Source organism: Palaemon carinicauda, chromosome 29, assembly GCF_036898095.1.
Source record: "Palaemon carinicauda isolate YSFRI2023 chromosome 29, ASM3689809v2, whole genome shotgun sequence".
NCBI lineage: Eukaryota > Metazoa > Arthropoda > Malacostraca > Decapoda > Palaemonidae > Palaemon > Palaemon carinicauda.
In genome coordinates this window covers 37143046-37155461 of record NC_090753.1, presented here as the reverse complement: position 1 = coordinate 37155461, position 12416 = coordinate 37143046, and the positions used below count along the sequence as shown (strand labels likewise).

The 12416-nt window shown below is 31.8% G+C and overlaps 1 protein-coding gene across 1 annotated transcript; it reads left to right on the top strand.

Moving 5' to 3' along the window:
- The first annotated feature begins 7574 nt into the window (after window positions 1–7574).
- LOC137622506 (uncharacterized) lies at window positions 7575–10365 on the top strand. The gene is made up of 2 exons (XM_068353111.1): window positions 7575–9766; window positions 10238–10365. The coding sequence occupies exon 1, from the start codon at window positions 7575–7577 to the stop codon at window positions 8940–8942; it is 1368 nt and encodes a 455-aa protein (XP_068209212.1). The 3' UTR covers window positions 8943–9766; window positions 10238–10365.
- The last annotated feature ends 2051 nt before the right edge of the window (window positions 10366–12416 follow it).

The window sequence follows — 12416 nt, the reverse complement described above, 5'->3', positions numbered from 1 at the left end:
ATGACCTGGAGACTTCTAATACATATGAGTTGTTTGATGATGATGGTTAGATAATAGAATCTGAGTTGAATAGGGCTACAAATGAATGCTTAGAACTCTCTTGTAAATATTATGTTGGGGAAGACAGAGGTCAATATCATGAAGATAATGTAGAACTGAATGACAGGCTTATAGAGTATGCTTTAGAAGAAACCCATAGGACTGTTGATGGAAGATTGTGTATGCCACTGTTATGGAACCCGAAAGTTAGTCATCTACTAGGTCGTAACTATAAAGCCAAATCAGTGTTGAAAACCCTTACATCTAAATTAGAAAAATTACATGTTAAGTTAGCCTTAGTAAATGAAACCTTTAATACTCGGGAAACATTAGGCATCATTAAGGAAAATATGACCAAAGCCATTGATTACCCCATAGGAATTGTTAAAGAACTGACCAAGAATATTTACGATGAAGTTACTGGGGCTAAATTAATGCTAGGTAAAAGTCGAAGATTTGTCAAGCGTCATGTGACAAGCCTGATTCCTTTAATGTCAAGTGACCACTGACAACATGGCTAAAACTTAAGAAAATTCTTTCACTGTTTCACAGGAAGACATTTAATCTGTATATATTATCAGTTAAGTTTATTTTGTTTTAAATTTATTTTCCATTGACTTTTCAGGTGAAAATTCAATCCCTCCCCTCGGAGTGTATAAAAAATATATATTTAAATATATATTCCTAAAATATTTTGTTAAAAGTTTATGGATATTTTGGGTGATTGAGAAATTTTCTTTATGATCGGTAATTACCTTACCTGGAGAAACATTCCTTGGAATGGGTAATTATCTCCGTAGTTTACTTTAGAATTTCTTTTAATTTGTTTCTTTCAATTTGTTTATTCTAATGTAATTCTGGTTTGTTCAATTAATGTTTGAGGCTTTATTTTTCCTATTCACTTTAAATAAAATTGTGCTAATTAACTGACCTCAGCCTTCGTTGTGCAAACCAAAGTAAATAGGAGTTAAAGATAACTACTAACTACCTAATTTTCTGAATATTCCGAGCCAAACAACTCTACGAAGTAACCTCGAAGTCACTGTTGGAAGGGAAAACCAGTCCAACACCAACCGTCAAGGAGTGATTACTCTCCTTCACCTCACCTTGGGATATTGCATCGATTTATATTTGTCGTCGTAGTGCTGGACTTTTTCTAAATTACTCTACAACGATGGGACTCATTGTGTTTAGTGCTACGAAAACCGAGTGTAAAACTATGAAGAACTAAATTAACTCTACACCTCGTCTGATGAATGTGGAGGCGACCAGCAGCAAAGGCTATGGAATTATCATACCCATGCTCTTTTTCATCCTGTGAAGTCATTATAAGGTGGGTCATTGTATTGATTGGCACAATAGTAGTGGCATTTCTTGGTGACTTTTATCATCCTCAAGTCAAAAAATAAATAAAGCCTTGAACTCAGTAATTGAAAATCGCTCTTGAAACTAGGTTTGTTTATAGGCTACTCTAATTAAAATTATCAATTGTCGACCTTAAATTGCTTGTTAATTGAAATTCGGCCCTTTAACGTATATTCTTAAGTGATGCCCTCATCGCATATATTTCATTTGTTAATTAGGTCAAAATATTGAAATGGTTGGCTTTTGATTTGCAATTCTGGGAATTAATATTAAATTTATATTAGTTTTGGAGGTGAATTAAACTTTTTGATTTCCCTTTATATATTGTAAACTATTTTAGTGTAGTCAAAAATTCTATTCATATTTTCATTTAAACAATTCCATACAAATTCTGGTTTTCAATTTGAATTGGGTGGTTAAAGATTTACCTATCTTTTAGGTCTGGCTCAAGGTGGAGTGGAAAGCTTGGGACAGGAGTACATCTGCCAATGCTTCTAGGTTTGCTTTACCAGAAGCAATCGCTACTCCAAGTGAACTAGCATCAACTGACAACCAATTGTATATAATAAATTTGTCAAGATTTTTTAAAATCTACAGATGTTAGTTTCTGTATTACAAATAAATATTTTGTTATAACACGGTCGTTTGTCCTAAGTCATTTTTTCTGCTCATGGCGACCGTGACAGGATTGAGGATGTTGGTTGTTAAGAGTTGCTGCTGGTTCGCTTCCAAGCTAGTCAGACGAGGTGTAATTTAACATTTATATTTCCTTGGTTAAATTTTAAGAGTACGTATATTTCCATTGCCGTTTTGATTTTATTAGGCTTTATATTCTTACTGAAACTGGTATCAAGATGACTGAGTTATTGATTAAATCACGAAAATATGTTAGAAAGTCCGTTACTGAAATTTACAATAAGAAGGATCAGTTTTCATCATATAGTGATATTGAACGTTCTACACTAAAACTGAGGCTTGAAGAGCATTTCACGAAATTATCTGACTTAGATTCTAAAATACAAAATTCAAAGTTTTCTACTGAATGTGATGAAGCTGCTTTGTTAGTTGAGCTTGATGCATGTGAACAGTACAAAACTAAAATTCAAGAGAGCATCTCTACTTTACAAAATTTACCTCAGGTTCGGCATCTGCCTATAGATAATCAGTCACATCAGTCCTTGTTAAAGAGTCCTCATGCTCCTTTACCAACCTTCAATAGTACTGAAGGCGAAGATCTTGGGAAGTTTTTTGTAGAATTTGAACAAACCCTTTCAAAGTTTAAGTTCCCAGAATATGATAAGTTATTGTTGTTAAAACAGCAGGTAAAGGGAAGAGCTCTTACATTAATTAACACTTTGGATGTTCAAAGTCAGAGTTATGCTGATGCAAAAGCTTTGCTAGAGAAGGCTTTAGGCTCAAGAGAATTTCAAATTTTTAATACCATACAGCAAATCTCTTCAATAAAACTTTCCGATGATGATGATCCTTTTGAATATATTGGGAAAGTAAGCAATTTAGTAGCAAGCGTTAGGACCTTAAATATTGATGTTGACATGTTTCTTCAGTTCTTCTTCTGGAATGGCTTAAATGAGAAATTTAAGTGTCATATGACTGCCATAACTAACAAAATTAGGCCATCTCTTGCAGAGATTAGGGATAATTTCTTTGATGCTAGTGAGAGATATTTACAAGGTAAAAAATGTAAGAAAGTAGAGAAACATAAGTCTGACACTACGAGCTTTGCTGCCAAGGTTTCTTTTGACTCTAAAGTAGGCAAATGCAGCATTTGTAGTAAATTAGGCAAAGATCCAAGTCATTTTTTGAGTAAATGTCTTAACTTTGTATCTAGCAAAGATAAAAGAAAAAAATTGGAGGAACTGGGTGCTTGCTCAAAGTGTGGCTATCCTAGTCACATATTATCAGAATGCAGATTCAGATTTAATTCCAAATGTAAAGGCTGTAAAGGCTGGCATATGTCATTTTTGTGTCCCGATGAAAAAGGTGCTACCAGTATTAAAGAAAATCCAAATTCCGAAAAGAAAAACTGTAAAGCCAGTAACAGTACAGATAGAGTTAGAAACTCTGAGAGTGGTAATGGAGATGTTGTTGGTAGTTCAAGCAGTAGTGTTGCTGCTATAACTGAAGTTTTAAATTGTGAGGTTGAGGGATATACAATTTTGCCAACTTTTAATATTTCAATTAAAGGTACCAATCTCAGGGTCCTTAAAGACACTGGATGTCAAGCAAATTACATTGAAGAAAATTTGGCTCAAGATTTAAATTTGAAAGTTGTAAATAATGGAGTTTCTTTAACCATTAATGGTATTAATTCCTCTAAGAGTTATAAGACTAAACAAGTTGAAATTGAGTTGCCAATTGGTAGCAATAGTTACATTGTATATGCATTTTGTCTTCCCTCAATTGATGTTTCATTGCAGTTACCTGGGTTAAATGAAGTAGTCAGTGGGTTTGTTTCAAAGGGATACAAGCTAGCAGATCAGGGATTGTTAAATTCTACAGATAGGATAGACAATATTAAATTTATATTAGGATCAGAGTCCTTGCATTGTATCCCTGAAAAGGATATAGTATTTGGAAAATCCAATGACTCCATTTATTCTGATACATGCTTGGGTATATTATTAAAGGGAGACATAAATAAATTAAAGAGCAATTTAAGATTCTTGAAGCCTTGTTCTTCCATGAAGTCAAATGTGCAACATATGTTAAAAGCTGTAAATGTACTTCCAACAGGGACGAAAGAGAACGTTTCAGTAGAATCTTCATTTTTAAATGACCTGGAGACTTCTAATACATATGAGTTGTTTGATGATGATGGTCAGATAATAGAATCTGAGTTGAATAGGGCTACAAATGAATGCTTAGAACTCTCTTGTAAATATTATGTTGGGGAAGACAGAGGTCAATATCATGAAGATAATGTAGAACTGAATGACAGGCTTATAGAGTATGCTTTAGAAGAAACCCATAGGACTGTTGATGGAAGATTGTGTATGCCACTGTTATGGAACCCGAAAGTTAGTCATCTACTAGGTCGTAACTATAAAGCCAAATCAGTGTTGAAAACCCTTACATCTAAATTAGAAAAATTACATGTTAAGTTAGCCTTAGTAAATGAAACCTTTAATACTCGGGAAACATTAGGCATCATTAAGGAAAATATGACCAAAGCCATTGATTACCCCATAGGAATTGTTAAAGAACTGACCAAGAATATTTACGATGAAGTTCCTGGGGCTAAATTAATGCTAGGTAAAAGTCGAAGATTTGTCAAGCGTCATGTGACAAGCCTGATTCCTTTAATGTCAAGTGACCACTGACAACATGGCTAAAACTTAAGAAAATTCTTTCACTGTTTCACAGGAAGACATTTAATCTGTATATATTATCAGTTAAGTTTATTTTGTTTTAAATTTATTTTCCATTGACTTTTCAGGTGAAAATTCAATCCCTCCCCTCGGAGTGTATAAAAAATATATATTTAAATATATATTCCTAAAATATTTTGTTAAAAGTTTATGGATATTTTGGGTGATTGAGAAATTTTCTTTATGATCGGTAATTACCTTACCTGGAGAAACATTCCTTGGAATGGGTAATTATCTCCGTAGTTTACTTTAGAATTTCTTTTAATTTGTTTCTTTCAATTTGTTTATTCTAATGTAATTCTGGTTTGTTCAATTAATGTTTGAGGCTTTATTTTTCCTATTCACTTTAAATAAAATTGTGCTAATTAACTGACCTCAGCCTTCGTTGTGCAAACCAAAGTAAATAGGAGTTAAAGATAACTACTAACTACCTAATTTTCTGAATATTCCGAGCCAAACAACTCTACGAAGTAACCTCGAAGTCACTGTTGGAAGGGAAAACCAGTCCAACACCAACCGTCAAGGAGTGATTACTCTCCTTCACCTCACCTTGGGATATTGCATCGATTTATATTTGTCGTCGTAGTGCTGGACTTTTTCTAAATTACTCTACAACGATGGGACTCATTGTGTTTAGTGCTACGAAAACCGAGTGTAAAACTATGAAGAACTAAATTAACTCTACACCTCGTCTGATGAATGTGGAGGCGACCAGCAGCAAAGGCTATGGAATTATCATACCCATGCTCTTTTTCATCCTGTGAAGTCATTATAAGGTGGGTCATTGTATTGATTGGCACAATAGTAGTGGCATTTCTTGGTGACTTTTATCATCCTCAAGTCAAAAAATAAATAAAGCCTTGAACTCAGTAATTGAAAATCGCTCTTGAAACTAGGTTTGTTTATAGGCTACTCTAATTAAAATTATCAATTGTCGACCTTAAATTGCTTGTTAATTGAAATTCGGCCCTTTAACGTATATTCTTAAGTGATGCCCTCATCGCATATATTTCATTTGTTAATTAGGTCAAAATATTGAAATGGTTGGCTTTTGATTTGCAATTCTGGGAATTAATATTAAATTTATATTAGTTTTGGAGGTGAATTAAACTTTTTGATTTCCCTTTATATATTGTAAACTATTTTAGTGTAGTCAAAAATTCTATTCATATTTTCATTTAAACAATTCCATACAAATTCTGGTTTTCAATTTGAATTGGGTGGTTAAAGATTTACCTATCTTTTAGGTCTGGCTCAAGGTGGAGTGGAAAGCTTGGGACAGGAGTACATCTGCCAATGCTTCTAGGTTTGCTTTACCAGAAGCAATCGCTACTCCAAGTGAACTAGCATCAACTGACAACCAATTGTATATAATAAATTTGTCAAGATTTTTTAAAATCTACAGATGTTAGTTTCTGTATTACAAATAAATATTTTGTTATAACACGGTCGTTTGTCCTAAGTCATTTTTTCTGCTCATGGCGACCGTGACAGGATTGAGGATGTTGGTTGTTAAGAGTTGCTGCTGGTTCGCTTCCAAGCTAGTCAGACGAGGTGTAATTTAACATTTATATTTCCTTGGTTAAATTTTAAGAGTACGTATATTTCCATTGCCGTTTTGATTTTATTAGGCTTTATATTCTTACTGAAACTGGTATCAAGATGACTGAGTTATTGATTAAATCACGAAAATATGTTAGAAAGTCCGTTACTGAAATTTACAATAAGAAGGATCAGTTTTCATCATATAGTGATATTGAACGTTCTACACTAAAACTGAGGCTTGAAGAGCATTTCACGAAATTATCTGACTTAGATTCTAAAATACAAAATTCAAAGTTTTCTACTGAATGTGATGAAGCTGCTTTGTTAGTTGAGCTTGATGCATGTGAACAGTACAAAACTAAAATTCAAGAGAGCATCTCTACTTTACAAAATTTACCTCAGGTTCGGCATCTGCCTATAGATAATCAGTCACATCAGTCCTTGTTAAAGAGTCCTCATGCTCCTTTACCAACCTTCAATAGTACTGAAGGCGAAGATCTTGGGAAGTTTTTTGTAGAATTTGAACAAACCCTTTCAAAGTTTAAGTTCCCAGAATATGATAAGTTATTGTTGTTAAAACAGCAGGTAAAGGGAAGAGCTCTTACATTAATTAACACTTTGGATGTTCAAAGTCAGAGTTATGCTGATGCAAAAGCTTTGCTAGAGAAGGCTTTAGGCTCAAGAGAATTTCAAATTTTTAATACCATACAGCAAATCTCTTCAATAAAACTTTCCGATGATGATGATCCTTTTGAATGTATTGGGAAAGTAAGCAATTTAGTAGTAAGCGTTAGGACCTTAAATATTGATGTTGACATGTTTCTTCAGTTCTTCTTCTGGAATGGCTTAAATGAGAAATTTAAGTGTCATATGACTGCCATAACTAACAAAATTAGGCCATCTCTTGCAGAGATTAGGGATAATTTCTTTGATGCTAGTGAGAGATATTTACAAGGTAAAAAATGTAAGAAAGTAGAGAAACATAAGTCTGACACTACGAGCTTTGCTGCCAAGGTTTCTTTTGACTCTAAAGTAGGCAAATGCAGCATTTGTAGTAAATTAGGCAAAGATCCAAGTCATTTTTTGAGTAAATGTCTTAACTTTGTATCTAGCAAAGATAAAAGAAAAAAATTGGAGGAACTGGGTGCTTGCTCAAAGTGTGGCTATCCTAGTCACATATTATCAGAATGCAGATTCAGATTTAATTCCAAATGTAAAGGCTGTAAAGGCTGGCATATGTCATTTTTGTGTCCCGATGAAAAAGGTGCTACCAGTATTAAAGAAAATCCAAATTCCGAAAAGAAAAACTGTAAAGCCAGTAACAGTACAGATAGAGTTAGAAACTCTGAGAGTGGTAATGGAGATGTTGTTGGTAGTTCAAGCAGTAGTGTTGCTGCTATAACTGAAGTTTTAAATTGTGAGGTTGAGGGATATACAATTTTGCCAACTTTTAATATTTCAATTAAAGGTACCAATCTCAGGGTCCTTAAAGACACTGGATGTCAAGCAAATTACATTGAAGAAAATTTGGCTCAAGATTTAAATTTGAAAGTTGTAAATAATGGAGTTTCTTTAACCATTAATGGTATTAATTCCTCTAAGAGTTATAAGACTAAACAAGTTGAAATTGAGTTGCCAATTGGTAGCAATAGTTACATTGTATATGCATTTTGTCTTCCCTCAATTGATGTTTCATTGCAGTTACCTGGGTTAAATGAAGTAGTCAGTGGGTTTGTTTCAAAGGGATACAAGCTAGCAGATCAGGGATTGTTAAATTCTACAGATAGGATAGACAATATTAAATTTATATTAGGATCAGAGTCCTTGCATTGTATCCCTGAAAAGGATATAGTATTTGGAAAATCCAATGACTCCATTTATTCTGATACATGCTTGGGTATATTATTAAAGGGAGACATAAATAAATTAAAGAGCAATTTAAGATTCTTGAAGCCTTGTTCTTCCATGAAGTCAAATGTGCAACATATGTTAAAAGCTGTAAATGTACTTCCAACAGGGACGAAAGAGAACGTTTCAGTAGAATCTTCATTTTTAAATGACCTGGAGACTTCTAATACATATGAGTTGTTTGATGATGATGGTCAGATAATAGAATCTGAGTTGAATAGGGCTACAAATGAATGCTTAGAACTCTCTTGTAAATATTATGTTGGGGAAGACAGAGGTCAATATCATGAAGATAATGTAGAACTGAATGACAGGCTTATAGAGTATGCTTTAGAAGAAACCCATAGGACTGTTGATGGAAGATTGTGTATGCCACTGTTATGGAACCCGAAAGTTAGTCATCTACTAGGTCGTAACTATAAAGCCAAATCAGTGTTGAAAACCCTTACATCTAAATTAGAAAAATTACATGTTAAGTTAGCCTTAGTAAATGAAACCTTTAATACTCGGGAAACATTAGGCATCATTAAGGAAAATATGACCAAAGCCATTGATTACCCCATAGGAATTGTTAAAGAACTGACCAAGAATATTTACGATGAAGTTACTGGGGCTAAATTAATGCTAGGTAAAAGTCGAAGATTTGTCAAGCGTCATGTGACAAGCCTGATTCCTTTAATGTCAAGTGACCACTGACAACATGGCTAAAACTTAAGAAAATTCTTTCACTGTTTCACAGGAAGACATTTAATCTGTATATATTATCAGTTAAGTTTATTTTGTTTTAAATTTATTTTCCATTGACTTTTCAGGTGAAAATTCAATCCCTCCCCTCGGAGTGTATAAAAAATATATATCTAAATATATATTCCTAAAATATTTTGTTAAAAGTTTATGGATATTTTGGGTGATTGAGAAATTTTCTTTATGATCGGTAATTACCTTACCTGGAGAAACATTCCTTGGAATGGGTAATTATCTCCGTAGTTTACTTTAGAATTTCTTTTAATTTGTTTCTTTCAATTTGTTTATTCTAATGTAATTCTGGTTTGTTCAATTAATGTTTGAGGCTTTATTTTTCCTATTCACTTTAAATAAAATTGTGCTAATTAACTGACCTCAGCCTTCGTTGTGCAAACCAAAGTAAATAGGAGTTAAAGATAACTACTAACTACCTAATTTTCTGAATATTCCGAGCCAAACAACTCTACGAAGTAACCTCGAAGTCACTGTTGGAAGGGAAAACCAGTCCAACACCAACCGTCAAGGAGTGATTACTCTCCTTCACCTCACCTTGGGATATTGCATCGATTTATATTTGTCGTCGTAGTGCTGGACTTTTTCTAAATTACTCTACAACGATGGGACTCATTGTGTTTAGTGCTACGAAAACCGAGTGTAAAACTATGAAGAACTAAATTAACTCTACACCTCGTCTGATGAATGTGGAGGCGACCAGCAGCAAAGGCTATGGAATTATCATACCCATGCTCTTTTTCATCCTGTGAAGTCATTATAAGGTGGGTCATTGTATTGATTGGCACAATAGTAGTGGCATTTCTTGGTGACTTTTATCATCCTCAAGTCAAAAAATAAATAAAGCCTTGAACTCAGTAATTGAAAATCGCTCTTGAAACTAGGTTTGTTTATAGGCTACTCTAATTAAAATTATCAATTGTCGACCTTAAATTGCTTGTTAATTGAAATTCGGCCCTTTAACGTATATTCTTAAGTGATGCCCTCATCGCATATATTTCATTTGTTAAGTAGGTCAAAATATTGAAATGGTTGGCTTTTGATTTGCAATTCTGGGAATTAATATTAAATTTATATTAGTTTTGGAGGTGAATTAAACTTTTTGATTTCCCTTTATATATTGTAAACTATTTTAGTGTAGTCAAAAATTCTATTCATATTTTCATTTAAACAATTCCATACAAATTCTGGTTTTCAATTTGAATTGGGTGGTTAAAGATTTACCTATCTTTTAGGTCTGGCTCAAGGTGGAGTGGAAAGCTTGGGACAGGAGTACATCTGCCAATGCTTCTAGGTTTGCTTTACCAGAAGCAATCGCTACTCCAAGTGAACTAGCATCAACTGACAACCAACTGTATATAATAAATTTGTCAAGATTTTTTAAAATCTACAGATGTTAGTTTCTGTATTACAAATAAATATTTTGTTATAACACGGTCGTTTGTCCTAAGTCATTTTTTCTGCTCATATATATATGTATATATATATATATATATATATATATATATATATATATATATATATATATATATATATATATATATATATACATATATATGTATATATATATATATATATATATATATATATATATATATATATATACACGTATATATATATACATATATATATATATATATATATATATATATATATATATATATATATATATATATATATATATATATATATATATATATATATATATATATATATATATATATATATATATATATATATATATATATTTATATATATATATATATATATATATATATATATATATATATATATATATATATATATATATATATATATATATATTTATTTATATATATATATATATATATATATATATATATATATATATATATATATATATATATATATATATATATATATATATATTTATATATATTTATATATATATATATATATATATATATAAATATATATATATATATATATATATATATATATATATATATATATATATATATATATATATATATATATATATATATATATATATATATATATATATATAACTTAAAATATTTAAAACGTAGTAAATACATTTCATGAAAATACCTCTGACAACAATGAAAAAGATTTTATGATATATTTCTTCCCATTTTGATATTCATTTGAACACATCCATAAGATATATTTGATATATTTTATATTTCATGTTTTTGACTTCTCAGAATTTCTATCAACAACTACAAGTACTTATAAATGAATTGCCATCATATCATTTTTGCCTTCGAAGGGGGCCATCTAACATCTAACATTCTTATTGCAGCAGGGCTAGATGCGTGAACCAAAAAACCTTTCCTTTCCTCTTCTATCCACTCTACCTTATTCTACCTAACATTGCAAGAGGGTCTGCCCCTCTCTTTTACTCTCCTCCTATACTTCTTTTTCCCCCTTTTTTTCTTACTCTTTCCCATCCCCAGTACCTGCCTTCGGGTTATAAACTGGATTGTATCCAGGGGTACTCATCCTTATCCTTATCCCCTATTCCCCACATCCCTATCCCTACCCTACCTACCTACCTACTACAAGTTTAAAATATTAGCGTTTGTTAATATAATTAAATAATTTAGAGACTCCATAGCGTTCAACAATAATATTTTGAGTTGCCATCTTGGGGGTCTTAATTCGCATCTATTGCATGATATTAATAATTGATCATCAGTTAAAATACTTTAGACTCAAATATAAAATCTTTAGTGAGCCAATTCTTTACCATTTTTTTTTAGTCAAACTCAATTAATAAAGTTACTGAACTAATGATTAATCCTGTTTTCAAAATAGTTAAATATTTTTACTGGGTTCCTTATGCACATCAATAAACTATAAAAAAAACAGGACATCTAATATTTTCTATTCACATGATAAATATTTTTGTACGTCGTTCTTGATACACGTTTTCAATGTATGTTATCTACATATAACCCATACATGAATACTGTATGTTTCAGTGGAATATGGTGTCATGAAAAACCTCCAACACATTTCTCCTGAAATACTTACATAAATCTTAATCATTCAGAGTTTCGTATTATGTGCAGCTTTTGCATAACAACAAAGCCTTGTATATTTCGAGAATCTTCAAATAGGTTTCTACTGGATCTTTCTTTTATTCTCATGAACAATTAAAAATTGATTTCCTTAATGATTTGTAAATGATTATGCCACTCACTTGAAAAATATAATAAACAATTTAACCAACAGACCACCATTTTCGCATATAGGAATTATTGATATAGGAACGAGTTTTAAGTAAATTACTTCCTCATAGGAAAACTTCGTCTCTTAACTCAAAAAATTATCAACTTGCTTTCCCGACTGGTTGCAGAGAATGTATGTAATGCAATACTGTATTAGAATGAGAGAGAGAGAGAGAGA

Excerpts from the sequence above, each read along its gene's own strand:
- LOC137622506 (XM_068353111.1), top strand. The coding sequence starts at position 7,575 with ATGTCATTTTTGTGTCCCGATGAAAAAGGTGCTACCAGTATTAAAGAA.